The following is a 21,309-nucleotide window of genomic DNA, read 5'->3' as shown; positions in this document are numbered from 1 at the left end:
ATAGAAGCAGGTCTCTTGACTCCCAGTCTCATGCTCCGTTCACTAAAGTATACTGTCTCTAGATTTTTGAGGTATTTTGGGAAATAAATTGGTTCAGTTAAAATTTTACAGTTTCTTTAGCTTTTCGGTTAAGTTTAGAATTTCTTGTACTTGAGTGAGTGCATATATTATTGGAATGATTTTGCCTGAAAAGGGTTTTTTCATCAGTGTTATCCTTTTGTTGTTGCTTATTTGTATTTATATTATTATAGCGCCAACAAGCCCTAGTCATAAACCAGGACCTTTTCAAAGCTGTGTTGTTTACAAATAAAAGAAGAGTGATCTGCGTACGTGTGTTGAGAGGGCCAGAGAGAAAGTTGCAGCAATTGAGGCAGGAGATGAAGATCTGTAAGATATTTTTAATTGTCCGATCCAGTGGTTCTCAAACTGTTCCATGGGCCCTCTTCAGGAAAGCCACTGGCCAGCCCATACCGCTTTGTTACTTAAAGGCTCTGTAGCCACGGAGCCTTGCAGCTGCTCCTCCCTCTCCCCCCCCCCCCCCCAAAAACCCAAATGCTAGAAATTAGATGGAGGGAAAAGATGGACTATTTGGAGATAACCCAGAAGTTATGAGCAAGAGAGAGGGAGGAGTTGAAGATGGCTCACAGGTTTGAAGGCTGCTAACTTTAAGCTGATTACATGATGTCCATCAGATGTGGAACTGGAGGGAGGGAGACAAAACAAAAGAAAAATAGATTTATGAGTTATTAGCGTACGAGCTGAAGTTATCCGGCGTTACTCGGGAAAGTTGATATAACTGATGTGAAGAGCCTGAGGGAAGGGAGGGAGAAGAGCCGCACACCTGCTGCGGCGCCCGAGCCCACCCTCTGCTTCCTTGTCCCTCTGCCAGCTTTAATGAGTGATTGTCCCTGCTGCTTCCCTCAGGAATCCGCTTCTCCCCGCACTGCCAAGCTCCATGCAGCCCCGGAGAGAGGCATCAGCCTCTCATCTCTTCCCTCCCACAGTCCCTTAACCTGTCGTCCAGGAGAAGGTTTTATCCCTCCGCCAGCCTTAGTGAGCGACTGTCCCCGCTGCTTCCCCCAGGAAGCCGCTTCTCCCCACACTGCCAAGCTCTGTGCAGCCCCGGGGAGAGGCATCGGTCTCTCATCTCTTCCATCCCACAGTACCTTAAAACCTTCTCCTGGATGAAAGGTTATCTCATGCAAAGTTTGTTTGCGGTAGCTCTTATAGTGTCCAAGTTATTAGTGCACAAACATACAAACATTCTCCTTAATATATTATAGATAGATGGATGGTAGTTGAATTTGTGTGAGATGGTGAGGTCTATCTTGCATTCCACTGCAAAGTTGGGGGGGGGGGAAGGAAATGTTGAAGAATATTCAGAACAAATCATCACAGTAGCAGGAGGGTGTAAGTCACAAAAGCTAAGGGAGGACAGTAATTTTGGACAGTTGTGATTGATGATTTCAACAGTAAAGAGGACCAGGAGATTGAGGATGGTATACTGACCCTGACATTTGCCCTTACATCTTGACAACTCAAATCCCAATTGTATGCTATTTTTACAGTGTTACATTATTTTTCATAAAAGGTAGGAGGAAAGTAACAATGACATAAGCAAAGACAGCTCTGCAAGTTAACAAGCTTCCATGGGATTTTTTTCTGTCTCACATACTTAAATTTTCAAAGGGAAAAAGAGCAATGCAGATTTTGCAGGTTCAAAAGAATAATTGTGGTGATATACATTGTTTTTCATCTACTGTGTGCAATTTAATGTAATCTCTAATAATTATAAATTTGGGTTTACTCTTTAAAAATCTTTAATGTTGCTTTCTGAATAAGATAGAGACGGATCAATTTAGTTCTTGTTTTGAACTTATTGGCTATTTTCCTGTTATGCGTAAATTGATACTCTGAATTGGTTAATATTCATATACTGAATTATATTAGCTTTAATCTAACACAGGTTGGCAAGTAGAGATAAAATACATATGGCTTGGAAGATTACAGTTGATGGAACAATTGTGTATTCGCAGCCTGCATCTGCAGACCAATCTTTTCATGTAGAATCTGATAAATTACTGTCTCAGACTTAGTATGCATATTTACAAGTAGGTTAGTAATTTATATGTATTGCTTATGCCTTCTGATATTAATTTTTAACATGTGAAATGAAAGGACATTTGTAATTTTTATCCATTTATAATGTGAGCATATTTAGATGGAAGTCATCACAGTATTCAAAATAAATTTTACTTCATAGCATATAAGACTTGACATTTCCACTACCACTGAAGAACACAATCAGTAATAAATTGAAATGCAATAATTTAGCTCCAAGTTATTTGGAATATTTATTTTAAAAGTTGTGGGAGAGGGGGTATTTATCAAAGTGTGATTTTCAGCCATTTACGGATGGTTGTTCTGTGAGAGGGACCTACAATTTTGAGAAGTAGCTATTTCAGTCGTTTAATACCTTGTATATCAAATTGATTGTGTGTATTTTGTACTCCCCATTTTCCCAAACCTTCTTTCCTAAATAGTGAGTTATCAAATACTATTACAGTAAAATAACTGTTGTAGTCACACCTAGTAGCCTCAGCTAACATCATGAGCATATAGTGTTCAGTGCTGAATGTACAAAGTGAAAGATAATCTTTGTCCCAAAGCTCTTCCAATGTGAAAAATAAGACAAAACAAAGGATAAGAGAAAGAAAAGGTTATTGTCCCCATTTTGCAGATCAGGAACAAAGACAGAGTGTTATAAATAGTTTGCTCAGGGCCACAATGTCTTGAATGCTTCCTCTGACAAAGGCAGGATTTGAACCCATATCTCCTGAATCTTAGTTCAGCAACTTAACCACAAAACCATAATTCAGTGATGACTTGGTCATTGTAGTTCAGAGATTTTTATTTTCTTTGTAATGCTGTGGGTACTTTATAAATTTTTTAAAATATAATGAGACTGAAGAAATTAGAGGCTTTTATAGGCATTTCTTTGAATTTTAATGAGATTTAGGCTCATAAATACCTAAGGGCTCGTCAACATGAACATTTAGTTCTCACCAAACTGGGATGGGAATCTACTTCTCACTACCCTGCTGCACACTGACTGAATGTGTAGGTCTTGTACTACTCCATTGCCCAGTGGGATAGATCAAAACATACTAAGAAGCTGTTAATGCATATCAACAGGGTCCACATGGACAGTTAGTGTATGGCATGCTAGTGCAGGGTTGGTTTTACACCTAGCTTGCTACAAATTATGTTTGTGTAAACAAGCCCTAAGTTGCTTTTGAAAATGGTATTTGGGAGGCTAAGTCATATAGGTAACTTTTTAATTATTTAGTAATCTTTGTTGCATGTTGCTAAAACTTTTCCTTTGGAATAGTACATTTAAAACTCTTTTTATATTTTGGGAATAATATTGATCTCTTTCTTTAATGTTACACCCATGAATATTTTGTGTTAAGAATCAGCAAAATAAGCATAATTTTTGTTTCTTCTACACTAATTCTTAAACAGGAGAAACCAAGTACTATACTGGAATCTCCCCCTGTGTGGTAACGAGGATGTAGGCCTGACCTAGGTGAGCAGGCTTTAAAAATTAGAGGCAGAGTGACTAGGGGAGTGAAGCAGACAGTGGGCTGCAGACAGAGGAGTTTGAGAGGGAGCATAAGAGATCCTGCCACTGAACAGGCTGCCAGGAGAGTGTACTAGCTTTGGCATGAGTGACTGAGTTTGCTCCACTGTTTGCTTGCATTTTGTTTCTGTTTCTGTTCTGTTGCAGGTGATTTCAGTTACTGTGGCATTTGGGATCTGGTGTGTAGGAGTATTTGATCTTTTGTTACCTTGATTACTTTTGATCAGCCTCACTCAGACATACAATCAGCCTCCCCCTATGTGGCTAACGAGGGGTTAGGCCTGACCTAGGTGAGCAGGCTTTAAAAGCCAGAGACAGAGTGAACAGAGGAGAGAAACTGCAGATGGGGGAGTTTGAGAGGGAATTTGAAAGAGGGAGTCCTGACATGGTTAGGAAGACCAGTAACACCTGTGCCAGCACTGTTCCTGTCTCCTCTGCCTGCACCTGTAGCTAGACACACCACCTGACCATGGATGCCTCTATCCCAGATCCTGGTGTGGTTTTGCAGGGATTGTGGCTTGCAATTTATACTTATTGAAATCCAGGCTGGGGAGACCATCCGATGTGAAAGTACCTGCTGGTGCAACGTCTCAGGAAGCAAATGGGAGAACTATAGGAGGAGGTGGGTAGGCTGAGGAGCATTTGAACTCAAGAGGAATTCTTTGAGAGCATACATGGGGACACAGCTGAGGAAACGATCCCATTACAAAAGACTGCTGATGTACCACAGGTGGAAGAGATGGCTCTGTCTCGGGGGGACACTGGCACCTAGTCACTAGGTGAAAAACGTGGTGACCTGGGAGATGGCTTAGAAATAGGAGGGAGCATGTGCTATAATAGCAGAGATAAAGGAGGGGCAAAATAAAATCAGTATCTTAGATGCCTATTTATCAATGCAAGCAGTATGGAAAATAAACAGGAAGAACATCAAGTGCTAATAAATAAATACAACTGTGACATAGTTGGTATCACAGAGACTTGGTGAGATAATACACGCAACTGGAATATTGGTATAGAAGGGTACAGCTTGCTCAGAATGAATAGGCAGAGGGGAAAAAAGGAAGGAGGAAAAAAATGTATACACTTGGACTGAAATAGAGATGGATATAGGCAGGGTTTGACAAATAATACAATCTACTCACCTATGGTGAGTAGATTGCAACCCGGAAGAGCCGGGTTTGGGCGATCTGCACATGCGCAGATCGCCGGACAGTGGGGCTCACCGCAGGGCTCGCCGCGGTTCGACAAGCACTGGATATAGGAGACAAACTTGTTGAGAGTTTCTGGGTTAGGTTAAAAGGGGTAAAAAACAAGGGTGATGTCATGCTAGGGGTCTACTACAGACCACCTACTGAGGCAGAAGAGATGGATAAGTCCTTAAAAAAAAAAAAAAAAAAAAAAACAGTCATCCAAAGCACAGGATTTAGTGGAGATGGGGGACTTCAATTATCCAGACATATGTTGGGAAACTAACATTAGCAGGGCACAGATTATCCAATAAATTCTTGGACTGCATCGGAGGCAATTTTTTTATTTCAGAAGTTTGAGAAAGCTACTAGGCAGGAAGCTGTTCTTGATTTGATTTTAACAAATAGGTTGAAAATTGGAAAGTGGAAGGCAGCCTGGATGAAAGTGACCATGAAATCACTTAATTCTAAGGAATGGTAGAAGGGAGAACTGCAAAATAGACACAGTGGATTTCAGAAAGGCAGATTTTAGTAAACTCAGAATTTCAGTAGGTAAGGTCCCATGGGAAGCAAGACTAAGAGGAGAAACAACTGAAGAGAGTTGGCAATTTTGCAAAGGGACATTACTAAGGGCCCAAAAACAAACTATACCATTGCATAGGAAAGATAGGAAGTATGCTTAGAGACTACCGTGGCTTAACCAAGAAATCTTACATGGTCTAAAAATCAAAAAGGAGTTGTATAAAAAGTGGAAACTAGGTCAAAGTATAAAGGATGAATATAAGCAAACAACACAAGTATGCAGGAACAAGATTAGAAATGAAAAGGCACAAAATTAGTTGAATCTAGCTAAAGACATAAAGGGTAACAAGAAGACTTTCTACAAATATATTAGAAGCAAGAGGAAGACCAAGGACAGGGTATGCCCATTGCTCAGTGAAGAGGGAGAAATAATGACAAAAACCTTGGATATGGCATAGGTGCTTAAGGACTTCTTTGTTTCAGTTTTTGTCAACAAGATTGATGGTGATGGGATGCCTAACAGTGAATGCTATTGGAAATGGGGTAGGTTTCGAAGTTAAAATAAAAAAGAGCAAGTTAGATGTCTTCAAGTCACCAGAGCCTGATTAAATGCATCCTAGAATACTCAAGGAGCTGATAGAGGAGGTATCGCTGAGCCTTTAGCTGTCATCTTTGAAAAGTCATGGAAGTTGGGAGAGATACCAGAAGAGTGGAAACAAGCAAATATAGTGCCCATCTATGAAAAGAGAAATAAGAACAACCCAGGAAGCTACAGACCAGTCAGTTTAACTTGTATGCCAGGGAAAAATAACGGACCAAGTGATTAAGGAATTCATCTGCAAACATCTGGAAGAAAATAAGGTGATGGGTAACAGCCAGCATGGATTTGTAAAGAACAAATCATGTCAATCTAATCTGATAGCTTTCTTTAATAGGCTCTCAGGCCTTGTGGATAAGGGAGAAGTGGTGGATGTGGTATACCTAGACTTTAGTAAAGCATTTGATATGGTGTCACATGACCTTCTTATGTGTAAACTAGGGAAATACAACCTAGATGGGGCTACTATAAGGTGGGTGCATAACTAGCTGGATAGCCGTTCTAAGAGAGTAGTTATTAATGGTTCACAGTCATGCTGAAAGGGCATAACAAGTGGGGTTTCTCTGCGGTCTGTTTTGGGACCGGTTCAATATTTTCATCACCAATTTAGATGATGGCATAGAGAGTAAGATTACTACATTTGCAGATGATACCAAGCTAGGAGGGATTGCTGCAAGTACTTTGGAGGATATGTTCAAAATTCAAAATGATCTGGACAAACTGGAAAAACGGTCTGAGGTAAACAGTATGAAGTTTAATAAGGACAAACATAAAGTACTTAGGAAGGAACAAGCAGTTTCACACATATAGAACAGGCCAGAATACTTTCTTGCACCCATACTCCCTCCCAGATTCTGCCTCCCAGTCCTCTGCCTGATCACACCCCCTTCTGTCACCCAAACTCCATCTCAAACCCCAGTCCCTGAGCTCCTTTCTGCACCAGTGCTCCAGCTCAGCTCCCCACCCCTCCATAGAAAATGCAGCCCTTGACCGCTTACCAAAGTCTTGAAGTGCCCGACCATTAAAAATTATTGCTCACCCCTAGACTAGGCCTTTGAGAGTACCCCCTTCCTGGGAACTTTGTCATTTATGCAGAAAGGATAAAAAGTCAAGCTATATTGACCAGAGATTGGATTTTCTACATACATTAAGATATACTATGATTTAACTAGCTTTGACCTACCATGAAGAATTACAGCCCTTTCCATCATGGTTTAGTCAACTTTGCAAAGCTTCTCAAAGAAACTGGCAGTCTTAGAAATCTGTGGGACAGCAACATGTGGTTTGGCCGTCTTATAATCACTACTAGGCTAGGGTTTTAAGAATTAGGTTATTACTTGTGAGTCAACAAGAGGCAAATGCATATGGACAAGCGATGGAAGAAGATATGGTTAAATACTTTAAAGTAATTACTGCTTTTCAAAATGCATTTTCCATAAATACTGTATTCAATGACCCATCATCCTTTCCCACTATTGTGAAGGCTTTTAACACTTGGATTCTGTTTTGAGGGGACATCTGTAGTTGCCCCACTATTGATGCTGTCTGATGAGGATTTCTCCAGTGTGCTTAAGTGGAATTTGGAAAATAAAACCCAAAAAGGAGCTATGTTTTACCTGTAATGGCCAAATAGAAAATTTATTATTAGTCCTATGTGTAAGAAGGCAATTTGAGACAGTAACAGGGAAACAAGTCAGTGTTTGTTTTTAATATACAAAAGAAGTACAGCACATATTTTATGGATAAGACATAATTTTTGTTTTCCTAGAAATAGGTGTTGGCATCTGTCATTACAAAATGGTTTGCAGGACTAGACTGAACTTGCTTTCTAGACTGAACTTTTTTAGGGCAAGTACTCAATGATTTCTCAGTAAAAGTTATACATATTCATGGCACTATATAAATAATTGTTAAAATGAGAAACCTTGAAAAAAATAAACAAATATAAATTGCAAAATCAGAGTAATTATTTTAGTAGTAATGAACAAACTATGGTGCATTTAGTTGGGATGAAAGACAAGATAGGTGTAGTTCATTTTCCAATCAGTTCTCCGCCATACATTTGTCCAAGAGATACTCTGTAAGAGGGCCATTACTGCTTTTATAGCGTGAACATTAAAAATATAGGCTTTTGGCTATTTGAAATAGGGGTAAATTGGGGGTAAATTAGAGCTAAAGAACTACACAGAACACTGAGGGCCAGGACTGGTGATTGTAAACTTTATAAGGCTACGTCTACACTTGCTCCCTAGTTCAAACTAGGGATGCAAATGTAGCCGACCGAAATTGCTAATGAAGCGGGGATTTAAATATCCCGTGCTTCATTAGCATAATCTCTCCCACGCGCTATTCCGCTTGCCAGCTCATTTGAACCAAGAAGTGCACTCCGGGATGTGTTAGTTCGAATCAAACCCCTCATTTTTTGAGGAGTAACGTTAGTTCAACCCAAGAGGTTTGATTTGAACTAACGTGTCCTAGAGCGCACTTCCAGGTTCAAATCAGCTGGCAAGCGGAATAGCGCATGGGTGAGATTATGCTAATGAAGGATATTTAAATCCCTGCTTCATTAGCAATTTTGGTCGGCTACATTTGCATCCCTAGTTCAAACTAGGGAGCAAGTGTAAACGTACCCTAAGACTGCAGAAAACTTAGACAGATGCCCACTTATCATGGGCATTGCCAACTAAAATCATATTGGTTTACAGGTGTCGCCATAACGGAGAACACCCAAGTAGAGAGGTTCAACCTATACTGTTTAGTTACAATCACTGTGAAATAAAGCAAAAAAAAAAATTCTAAATTTGCAAATTGAATTACTAGGACAAATTGCTGCAAAAAAATCTGTATGCTCACTGAAGGGACAAGAAACATAAGAAATCGTTGTTATTCAGTGTTTACTACATACTTTAAAAAAGTTTCTGTAAAATTCCCACTGTTTGGGCATACTAAGGATCTCTCAGTAACATTCTGTGTGCAGCTGGAAAGTTGTTCATATATTCCATTTGCTGTGTTACTAAGGATTACGCAATATAGAGTGACAAGTCTTAGGAAACAAAAACGTCATACAGGCGGGCCGGGTTATTGAAAATCCCAGATCAAATTCTCTATGGATGATACTCTGTTAAAGTAGTGTAAAGAATTTGACCTCAGAATGTACCATCTACAAAGACATGTCCATAGCTTTATGAAGCAAACATGCAGGAAAGATGATAAATCAAGCCTTTAAACATGCATATATATTTACTGTATGTATACATAGTATATGCTTAATCAAATCAAAGTTTGGAGCAGAGTTTAAACTGGCTGGAAGTTTATTTCCATGTCAGCATTTTTGTGTCCCAAATACCTGCTTGTTATAGGAGGGGCAGGTAGGAACAGCTGTAGTTAAGATGTTTTCATTACGTTATGTTTAGTGCTTACAATCTTGATAAATTGGAGGTTTAAAATTTCCCTGACAGATGTGTTCCTCAGGATGATTTTTTTTTTTGCACAATTTTAACAAAAACAGTTGAGTGGCTTTTGAGAACAACTTTAGAAAAAAGTATGCTGTTTTGCCCGTGTTGATTTTTTTCTAACCAGTTTGTTGAGAAGCTTCATTACAACCAGGTATTGGAAAAGAAACTTAATATTTGACAAGAGGTTTCACCACATTGTCAAGCATATTCCCTTTGCTGTCCTGAAGAAAACCTCCCCAGAGGTTTAAAAAAAACAACATACCTTTGAAAAATTAATTTGTACATCCACTGTAGAGATCTGTTAGTGGCAGGCAACATTATTTTTCAAAAATTCATCTGCACTGATAATCCTCCATTGCCACACAACTCCTGTGTGATAATTGGACTGTACATAGGACATCTCCACAGTGGGACTGAGCATACTTCATTCTGGGGATTCAGGAACTTAGCAGGACTTTTTCTGGAATTGCTCATGTTAGCTGCCAAGAGCAGTCATGGTGCTAGGTACCAGAATTGAGAGCAGAGATACTGTCTCTTCTGTGTTATAAATTCTCCCCTCCTAGTCCCATGAGAGCAAGGAAGAGAAGGCAAGGACTAGAATGCAAAGCTGGTGAGGAGACAAATGGGTGACAGGAAGTAGGAGCCATGGAAAAGGAAGGAGGAGTCTGGGGTGAGAAACAGACTTATACATAAGTGCTAGAGCATGCTCACACCAGAACCTAGAATTGACTTAAGTCTGGTGCTATCTAGCAAATTGCTGTGAAACTTACTGGCAAACTCCATTTTGATGGTAGACACACAAAGAAGATAATATCTTACTACTGATATCTTTTAGCTCATGTATTAGAGGTCTGTGCTGTGGATCTAAAATTCCTATATCTGGTGATGACCCATGTTGTGTCAATATGGTTCTAGGTGAATAAAATGCTTATAAAACATTGCATACTTTGAAAAATCAGGCCCTCAGCCTCTCAAGTTAGGCTGCCAAAATTAGTGGACGCATGAAAAATTTATTTCACTTTCTTGTTTGTAAAGTGGAGATAATATCTTATTTGGAGAGGTATTGTAAAGATAAATTCATTAATGTTTGTGAATGGTTCTGGGTGTCATAGAAAAGCCAACGAGGAAATTAGTAATTTTGTATTCAGTGCAGGGTTTACAGATAAGTTGAACCTCTCTAGTCTGGCACTCTCTGGCAACCACTTTTCAGCAGCTGCACTAAAAAAAAAATTGAAGGAACCAAGCTAACTCTCCCACAGGACACACGATGGATCTCAGTAGTGGACTATTTTGAGCACTATATCAAGAACTGGCTTAATCTGATGACAGTTCATAAACAAAATTGTGAAAAAATAGATGGCACTGTCACAGCCACAGTTGTCAACAATTGGGCTTAAAAGAGATATTTTGAACACATGCTGAGTACCCTCAAGCCTATTTCTGGAAAATTGCTGTTTCATTGCTGCTGATGTTGAAATTTGGAAGGAAATGATTGAGATCTTCAAAAGAGAAATATGCAAGGACAGAGTTAAATTACAAGCATTAAAAAAAACAAATGAGACGACCATTATCTCCAGCACATTTTCTTGCAAATAGTCTCAATACTCAGTACCAAGGTCAAACCTTAACTGCTGAAGAAGAGGCTATGACATGGGCATCCAGCAATCACCCTTCCATGATGCCAACTATAATAAACTTCAGAGCTCAGCATGAACCATTCAAGAAATATATGTTTGCTGACGATTTATAAAGAAAGTTACACCAGTGAACTGTTGGAAGTCACTGTAGCATTTGGTTTCAGAGACTAAGTGATAATATGTTTTATCCTGTAATGTTTAGATCTACCTACCGTATATTCCGGCGTACAAGACGACCTCTGATGTTAAAAAACATCCCCCAAAAATCGGGGGTCGTCTTGTACGCCGGATGCCCCGCCGCCGGAGCCCCTCCGCGGCTTTGAAAGCCTCGGGGGAAGCCGGCGGCGGGGCATCCCAGGCGCGCATGGGCTGCCCCCCCGCCGGCTTCCCCCGAGGCTTTGAAAGCCTCGGGGGAAGCCGGCGGCGGGGCATCCCAGGCGCGCCTGGGCTGCCCCCCCGCCGGAGCCCCTCCGCGGCTTTGAAAGCCTCGGGGGAAGCCGGCGGGGGGGCATCCCAGGCGCGCCTGGGCTGCCCCCCCGCCGGAGCCCCTCCGTGGCTTTGAAATGTGTCTGACATACAACTCTTATTGTGCACCACCAGTTTTTAAAAGTTAAGCATATAGGGACTGTAATAGCTATGCACTCCAACAAATGAATTTAATTCTGCATTTTCTAGAAATAAATAGCTGAGATTTCCTTTCCAACAATACTTTAGAAGCACAGATAAAATGATTTCCTGTCTCACTATTTCCTGTATCCATGGTAACCTCTCTTTAGCCACTGGCTGTGGAAGAGCCTATGGGTAGAATGTTTCCTGAGTAAACAGTTGCAGAAGCAAGCACTCTAATAAACCAGAATATTGCTAAGAAAAGTCTTACAGCAAGTCTAAAAAGTAAACTTTCAAGTCCAGTGAACTGCATCACAAGCCAACTGTGTTAATATGAATTTGTGGTTTGGGGTAAGACTTTTTTTTAACATTTTGAATTTAACTGGGCTCACTTAGAAGTAAAATTCAAAAAAAGGAATGAAAGGTAACTGATGAAAAGAAACTTGTTTGAATGAATTTAAAAATCAGTTAGTCTTTCTTCATAAATGCAGGTGAAGCTTTAAAACTAGGCATTTTCAAATATATAAAAATAAGGGAAAGAATTTACAATGTGAATTTACTGAAAGCCATTGTTATGACAGAGTTAATTGCTTTTAAGTGGTCACTGATTAAATATATTTCAAGTAGCTTGGCGAGTACAATCATTTTCCCATTCGTTTACTGGGTTTTTTTTAGTGCCCTTCTAATATAGGGCAATTACAAAAGTAGTAGCTCAGTCTTTGTTGTTTAATTGTTTAGTGATATAGAACAGACTATTTAAAAGTACTATTTGTTAATTTATATGGCATAGTGTCAGAGAATATTAAAAATATTGGAAAGAGCTGCATCTGTTTTTTTAATTGTATAAATAGAATCTTAGGACTTTCAACAAGCAATATTTACAAATTTGATTTTCTTTATCTCTAATAGCTAAGTCAGAGATGACTGGGAAAACCAAAGACAGGGATGTGTATGGACTTCAAAATTCTGTACCCTGCACAAGAATATTCCTGCATATTCTTAACTGTTTTCTTTTGTTGCTGCTCCAGAAAGAGGTACTTGGCTGTCCATCCGTCTGCCAGCTCTGCACTGGGAAACAAGTTAAATGTCGTAACTTAGGTCTTTCAAGCATTCCAAAGAACTTTCCAAAAAGTACAGTTCTCATATACCTCAGTGGAAATAATATATCACATGTAATTCCTAATGAATTAACAGGTCTTCAGAAGCTTGCTGTGCTCTATTTGGATAATTCCAGCATTTCATATGTGCATCCAAAGGCTTTTGTTGAACTTAATACACTGTGCTACTTACATCTAAATAATAACAACATAAAACGTTTGGATCCAGGAATATTTGAAGGGCTTTCAGATCTTCATTGGTTATATCTTCAGAATAATCAAATATCTTTTGTTCCTAGAGGATTATTTAGTGGTCTGATTTCAGTTCGCTATTTAACTTTTGAAAGGAATCGCCTCAGTATCCTTGGAAGTGGCACTTTCTTGGGAATGATTAGTCTTCAGACACTTAATCTAGCCAGCAATAAGATTTCACGGATCTCAGATACTGCATTTCATCACCTTGGGAACCTTGTGTATTTGTACCTTGATGCTAATAATTTAACACATGTACCATCAAAGGCCATTGGAATACTTAAAAATCTAGAAAGACTTTCCTTGTCTCATAATCCTCTTGGGTCAGTACATCCTTTTGCATTTAAAGGACTTGACAGGCTTGAATATCTGTCTTTGAAGAGTGCAAAACTAAAAAGCATTTTCATGAATGGTTTTGTTGGACTAAATAACCTTAAAAAGTTAATTTTAAGTGATAATGATTTAGAACATATAAATTCTAACACTTTTACTTGGTTGCATAATATAATGTACCTGCAACTAGACAAGAATAAAATAGTTAGTATTGGTGATAATACATTTGAAAAAATAGGTTCTTCTTTGAAGATTCTAAATCTAGCATCTAATAATCTTACCAGTTTGCAGCCGAAAGTGCTCAAGCCTTTGGTTTCATTAACTCATCTACAGGCAAACAACAACCCTTGGAACTGTAGCTGCAAATTGTTTGGGCTTCGTAATTGGCTAGCATTATCATCAGTCTCTGTCAAAATCCATTGTCAAAGTCCCCCAAGTATGCGTGGTAGACCTTTGCATTTTGTTAAATGGACTGAATTTACAGACTGTGCTATAATTACCATTAATCCAGAGACAACCTGGAATGTAACATCTGTGAGTATCCAAAACAGCACCACCGCGTTAGTGATGACATGGCATATAGAAACTACATATGATACACTTGTACATTTGGAAAATGCTAGTACTAAACATGTTACTTTTTGGGAGAGAGCTCAGACCCCATCTTCTAGTCAATTTCTTTATGAAGAACATGCTGCTGGGACTCCATCAGAAGCAACAACAGAGTTATCAGTATTAGCCATGCAAACAGCTGCCCAGATTATGCCAGTTAACTTGACCATAGGGCAGAAAAGCATATTTCCACCAGATTCTGCATCTGTATCCTTAAAAACATCTCTAATCTGCACACAGCAGGTGGAGAAACTGAAACAGGCATTTGACATTTTACTAGCCTTTTTCATTTTGGCTTGTGCTGTGATCCTATTTCTAATCTGTAAAATCATCCAGTTTAGACAAAAGCTGAAAATGCAGGGAAACTCAGCGGACAAGGGACTAGCATACTGCAGTTTTTACCAGGCTGGCAGATACAATGTAACTGACCCAGTTCAGGCCCTACCTCAAAATCCAATGAGGAATTCAGAATTGGACCAAATTAGGCTTATCAAACAAACAATTCCTGAAAGTCAGGCACAGGTCATCCTATTTGAACATTCAGCGTTGTAACTTACTCAGCTACACTTTTGATGATGAATTTATTAAGGTTTGAAATAAGAAATCAAATGCATTAAGTTCTCTTAAAATAGTTGATATTTCTCTGCTACGTCAACAGATTGGTGGTTTTGTGGAAAATGGTATAATTTGAAATTGATATAATGATTAATACTGAAGATTTGTCACTACATTTCTTAACTTTTAACAGCTATATTGTAATTGAATGTTAAGCCTGTTTTGTGGACGAATCTCATTCTACTCTGTCCCCGTTTAAGGAAAGTCTTCAGTCATAACTCCTGCAACTAAAAATGAGTGTTCTCCCTATGTGAGAAACTAAAACTGTGTCTTTAAATGGTTTTGTTCTTTTCAAATATGTATTATTATTAAATAATTCACAGCAGCAACATAAAACAGCTTGTAAATGAGTAAGTAAAACTGATGGTGATTGTTGTTAGCATTATGAAGCTGAAATATTTGTGAGAGAAAGTGGTCTTCTTAGAGAGAGCCTCTTAATATGTGAATAGTAATTCATAAAGAAATGGAGCAGAAAACAAAATTAATGAGCATTCCTTTTCATTTAACATGGGTTACGATAAATCTGAGAAACAGGCAAAACAACTATAATAAACTGTATATTATTTGTACATAAATGAAAAAATATATGTTGCTCGGAGACTAATTGTTACAGAGTGTATAGTATGTACATTAAAACAATATATACAATATAATTCATTATCCATATTCTCTATACAAAAATCATAGTCATCCTAAGCCACAGTGTCCCCTCCCCTATTAGTTAATAGCATTTATCCAAATGCCCTGTTACTCAAAAGTTTTGCCTATCCCACAGGCATAGGCAGCACTTGGCTAAGGCTAGAGAAGGTTCAGCCTCCCTAAATCTATATCTGACCTCAGTGATATAGCCATGAGTAGGCTGTGTAAGTCTTATTACCCAGACTCATGCAAATCTGAGCACTAGCCACAGACTAATTCCCCATGTACATGACGGGTTGTGAAAGGGTCTCAGAACTAGATTTTTTTTTTCAAGATTGAACCAGGTGGCCAAGGGGCACAGTCTTTTATTACAGCTGCTAGTGCTTCATACCATTCTACTCATCTCTGCTTCCCAGGTAATACAGGCTCTGATTGTTTGGCAATTGAAGCCAATCAGGTTTTGGCCAGAACCCTCACCCAGCAATGGATGAGGGCAGGACATACCTCCATCAATAGGAAATGAAGTAACCTTTCCGCTACCCACCCACAGCCATGGATGGGTTTGAGGCATGCCTCTACCAATGGGGAGGCAGTAACCAGACCTAGATGGCGTAATGGCAGAGCCACTTCCCTACTGCCATAACTGAGCAGTGGCTAGGCCACATTTTAGTGGTATTGTGTGGCTATGCCCCATGTCAGTCCCATCCTCCAATAATATTTTCACTACCCTCCTAGACTCTCAGGCCATTTGGATAAACAGAAGTGAACAGTATATTGTTTGTTTTGTATGCATATCTTTCCTTTCTGCACATCACACTAACTGGAAAATGGGGTTTTTAGAGAAATTTTTCTGTGGGTTGAAAAAAGGACGTCATAATATCCAGCATCAAAGAATAGACAGGTATTGCTCAATAGGACGTATTTACTCGTCTATAGATTAATTTTTTTTCTTGTAAACTTATAAATATGCTGGTTTATGTTATCATTCAGCATCCCATTTAAGTTTTTTTTTTAGTTGTGTTTTATTATAGATAGCCTTTTCTGAGGGGCTCTGTTTTGAATCATAAGGTAAAATGACTTTGTATCAGCCAGTACCAGAGATCTAGCTGTTAATTATCAGCATTCATCTTGAATAAATGTAAATTAGATTTTAGTTTGTCTCTTGTATCTATTTTAGCTATTTATTTTTACTCTTGATATTGTTTGATTGTGCCTGCTGGTATTCTGGGGTGTGTGTTAATCTGTTTTCATTTTCTTTTATTTTAGGCCTATATTTACTTGATGTTTTGCTCCCCAAACAATATGAATGATAGCTCTTAAAAAGATATAGAAGTTTGTCCCAACTACTAATGTAGGGTCAAATTTTCAGGCAACCCTAACCTGGGTCTCCATTTTTGTAGGTGTAATTTTGTATATACACCAGAAATCATTTATGTATCTAAGCAATCAAATCTACAAGCACATTTGTGCTTACCGTTTTGCACCAGTAAAAGTGGACACCGATGTTTGAAAATGTGGCCCCAATTGTGAAATAAATGTATATGGTTCAACTATAGAGCCAGATTCTTTGGTGTTGCACATCCCCTTTTCATCATGCTGCCAAGTAGATCCTGGTCAGTTTGCCATAATGCAGTTGGTATCCTCTAGGCATAGAACCATCAAAGGGCTCCTGTGTCATCCTGCTTTCCTGCTGGCAGCACAGGGGACTTGTCTGAGAGGCCTTTTTGATTCCCAGCTGCAGTGTCAGTTTCTCAGGTAACTCTAAGTTGCTATTGAAGACTGCTCCTGTTCACAACATTCCCAGTATTGGAGAGGAATGCAAAAACAGGTTTTCTACCACATTCAGACCTGTGCTCTCAATCTACACTCCACTATATACTCCTTGCAATAAATGAGTGTCAAACCCATGATCTCTTTGTGTTAAATGTGGTGCAGCATCAGTTGTACTTTAATGAGACTTCTGTTTTAGGTCATCTATTTGAAGTTTAAAAATCACCATTGACAGCCTACTAAAGCAACAGCTACTATGGGTTACATGGCCTTCTTTCAACCAATGGGATTGTTTAGCATTACAGTGATATAATACTTTTACAATTATGTATGCTCTCGAGATGTTAAGTATAATATGCACATTTATTTAGAAAGGAAGAATGCATAGAAAAGATTTATTGCCTTGGATTCAGATTTAAAATGCGCTTTAGGTAGCATGGTCATTGAAGCTGAAACAAAGCTGTCCAGCATCTCAGCTTTCTTCTTGCCCCATTGAGCGAATTGTCACATTCTGATTCTTATACAGAATCCACTAATCTAGTGGTGGTAGGTTTCCTTGTGGGGTTAATAACAATTACAGAACATGAAGCAATTAGATACTTTTTAAAATGCTGTCTTTCTAAACACTTTCACTTTATATGTCTGTCCTTAGTAGTAAGGGACCAATATCTCCTAGTTAAATAAATCCGTGTAGGAGCGAGCTTAATTTTCTACTAATTAGAAATTCCTTCTCCATCTGTGTATGGCAAGATCCTGCCCCAATGGACCGGAGGTTGAGATCCACTAAGCCCTTTGGTGACCTAATCCTCATGGAAAAGTCCTATGGATTTCAGGCCATCCTGAAGACTCAGAGCTCCCATAATACAATACAGCATTTTTCACAGATGGTGGTGCAGTTTGCTCTTGAAGTTGTGGCCTCCATATGAGCACCTATTCCAGAAACTATATCAAGGATGTATTTCACTGCACGGAGAGCAACAGAGTAGAGGGTATTGCAGACAGTCAGGGTACTTCTCCAGGGAAATCCTCTGGTTTCCATCTTTGAGACCCATAGCACAGACTTGATTATGGGACTATATTAAGGGGATTGGTTGATAATTAGATGTATTTTGGCAGAATCAGTGGTCCCCCCTTTTATATCCCCAGCCAGTTTCCACTGTAAGTGTCTTCTCTTTTAACAGAAGGGAACATACGGACCATAGTTTTATATATTTGTTCCTTGGATCAGGGGTTTTCACTGTCAGGGTATGTCTACACTACCCCGCTAGTTCGAACTAGCGGGGTAATGTAGGCATACCGCACTTGCAAATGAAGCCCGGGATTTGAATTTCCCGGGCTTCATTTGCATAAGCGGGGAGCCGCCATTTTTAAAACCCCGCTGGTTCGAACCCCGTGCAGTGCGGCTACACGGGGCTCGAACTAGGTAGTTCGGAATAGGAAGCCTAGTCCGAACTACCTAGTTCGAGCTCCGTGTAGCCGCGCTGCATGGGGTTCGAACCAGCGGGGTTTTAAAAATGGCGGCTCCCCGCTTATGCAAATGAAGCCCGGGAAATTCAAATCCCGGGCTTCATTTGCAAGTGCAGTATACCTACATTACCCTCCTAGCTCGAACTAGGAGGGTAGTGTAGACATACCCTCAGAGTGTAGATTACATTTTAATATTGCAACCCCTCAAAATCAGACTGTCCTCTCATTTTTGATTGCTTAACATTCCTGAGGCATTTACAGCCATTACTTACATGGATAAGAGATAATTATTTAATGCAATTTTAGTGCACTACTGGAGAGTACTCATATTATGATGAAAGGTGAAGTATAAGAATCTGTAGAACAGAAGAGCATATGTGTAGGTTATGTGTTGCTAAATTGGTTGTTGAGAAGTTGGATGCTCCAGCAGAGTCCATATGAGCATTCTAGTATCCTCATGAGACTAAAGGAGCACTGTGGTGTCTGGATCAGACAAAAATTTTTCCCAAAATATTATGTGCTCCTGGATTCACGACTACTAGCCCATTACAGTGAACTCTACAAGATGTTCTTCTAGCTGTATTCAAAGCTAGGAACCAGGTTTTGTTTCCCTTAGCTGCTCCATTCAAAGTAAAACGTTGAAAAATTAAACTTTTAGCAGTGAGGTCTTATGTCTAGCAAACGAAACATAACGAGCCAATTGACTGGAGGCTAGATTTAAGACAGTTTTTAACAGTGATGATAATTAACCATTTGAACTTGAAGTTTTTCAGTCAGAATTGGTTGATGTGCTAAAAGATGTTCTGGGTGAAATTCTGTGGCTTGTGTTACACAGGAGGTCAAAACTATATCATATTGGTCCTTTCTGGCCTTAAAGTAAAAATAGCCTATTGCTAGTAGGGTCTTCATTAAAATTAAAGATTTTTCTTGAATTTCATTTCTTACATGACAGTTTGATTTAAAAAATTAAGTAACTGTATTACTCAAAAAGGAAAGCATTTTGGGGATAGCCACAATTTATTAACTAAAGTTTATATACAATATTTTAGTACACAAGTGTAGTTATGCCTCTGCTTTAATAACAAATGTTGGAAGTTTTTTAATTAGTATTTTTCTCCTTGATTTCTGAGGATAGGACAAGAAATAGCAAGGGGATTTTAGGTTAGGTATTAGGAAAATTTCCTAACTCACTAAAAGGTTAAGCACTGGAATAAATTATCCGTGGAGGTTCTAAAATCTCTGCTGTTGTAGACTTAAGAGCAGGTTAGATAAACACCTATCAGGGAAGATCTATATAACACTTGGTCCTTCCTTGAGATCAGTGAACTGCACTAGAAGACCTCTTGAGGTCCCTTCCAGTCCTAGAATTCTATACAATATATCAGTGGTTTCCAGCTGCCAGACTGTAGCCTGCTGCTGGGTTGCAGTAGCTTTTGAAGCTCAAGCCAGCTGTTCCTGGTAACTCATCTCCAGCAGCCATGGTGGCTCAGGCAGTGGCAGCAGGAGGTGGAGCAGGAGGCGCCTTCCTCCTCCTCCCAACTCCGCACTTGGGAAGGGAAGGGGCACAAAGAAGGAGGGAGGCGCGCACGCCGCCAACAGCCACTCCCCCTGCCTGTGCCAGCACCTCCCTCCCTCCTCCCCCACCCTATAATGGCAGCTGGTCGGGGTTCTGCGCTTCCCCCCATGGGGGTGCAAGACATGCTTGGGATGAGAAGGGGCGCAATGGAGGAGGGCCACTCTCCCTGCCCACATGAGCGGTAATGGCCACACTCCCTAGAAGGGGCAGCCTCGCTCTGCCAAGTGCGGGGGTGAGGTGGGGATGACGGGTGAGGACATGGTAGGATCACAGGGCAAGAGGGTATTGGCATGGGCTGTAGGAGTCAGAGGTTAAGGGGTCAAAGGGCATTAGGCACTGGGGAGCAAGGGGCTGGGTTTGGACTAGGTCAGGGTTTTCCAACCTATGGGTCGGGATCCAAATATGGGTCTTCATTATATTTCAAAAGGTTCTCCAAGTGTCTTACCAGGTGGCTCTTCCCTCCTTCCTCCCTCCATTTTTCAATTGCCTTGGGTCACCAAGTCTTCCTGAATTATCAAAATGGGTCCCCATCTGGAAAGGCTGGGAACCGCTGGACTAGGTGGACTGGCAACATTTTATTTGCATATTTGCATATTCATTATTTTCATAATGAATATGCAAATAAAATGTTGCCGGTCCACCAAATGTTTGTGAATGCATTTGCTAGTCTGCAACATAAAAAATGTTGGGAACCACTGCAATATATGACTGCTATTAAAAACTCTGCTTGTTAGAAGCAGTCACAATATTACTCTCCTTTATTTGTAATATGTTTTAAGTTGGCATAAAGTCTTATTTTAAAAGAGTGAAATACATTCTCTCTTCTCCATATAACAAACTTTTATGTATAGTAAAAGCTTTTTTATCTGACACTTATGGGAGATGGAGGTTGCCTATTAATTAATGTGCCAGATAACAAAGCTTTCACTGTATTTGAAAACTGTTATCATGTCCCAACTTAGTTTTCTTGTCTTCAAACTAAACAAGCCCAATTTTTTTCCCTTATAGTCATGTTTTCTATAACTTTAATCATTTTTGTTGCTCTTCTCTTGATTTTCTCCAATTCGTCCGCATTTTTTCTGAAATATGGCAGCCAGAACTGGACACTGCTCCAGTTGAGACCTAATCAGAGTGCAGTAGAGCAGAAGAATTTGCTTCTTGTATCATGCTTACAACATTCCTGCTAATACATCCCCAATGGTGTTTGCTTTTTTTTTGCAATCATGTTATACTATTGATTCATATTTAACTTATGATCCACTATAATCCCCAGAGTCTTTTCTGCAGTACTCTTTCCTAG

General features: G+C 39.6%; 2 protein-coding genes across 6 annotated transcripts in view; both read left to right on the top strand.

The window, feature by feature from the left end:
* Positions 1 to 21,309, top strand: part of IPO11 (importin 11) — a 252,471-nt gene that overhangs the window by 205,113 nt on the left and 26,049 nt on the right. The window lies entirely within an intron of this gene.
* On the top strand, positions 11,640 to 16,349 carry LRRC70 (leucine rich repeat containing 70). The gene is made up of 2 exons (XM_006134431.4): positions 11,640 to 11,999; positions 12,558 to 16,349. The coding sequence occupies exon 2, from the start codon at positions 12,569 to 12,571 to the stop codon at positions 14,492 to 14,494; it is 1,926 nt and encodes a 641-aa protein (XP_006134493.2). The 5' UTR covers positions 11,640 to 11,999; positions 12,558 to 12,568; the 3' UTR covers positions 14,495 to 16,349.

This window comes from Pelodiscus sinensis, chromosome 6 (genome assembly GCF_049634645.1).
Source record: "Pelodiscus sinensis isolate JC-2024 chromosome 6, ASM4963464v1, whole genome shotgun sequence".
In the NCBI taxonomy this organism is placed as follows: Eukaryota; Metazoa; Chordata; order Testudines; family Trionychidae; genus Pelodiscus; species Pelodiscus sinensis.
The sequence above is the reverse complement of the archived record's forward strand: the minus strand, read 5'-3'. Positions and strand labels throughout refer to the sequence as shown.

Bases quoted from the DNA above. Each gene is read 5' to 3' on its own strand.
- LRRC70 (XM_006134431.4), top strand. From the start codon at position 12,569: ATGACTGGGAAAACCAAAGACAGGGATGTGTATGGACTTCAAAATTCT.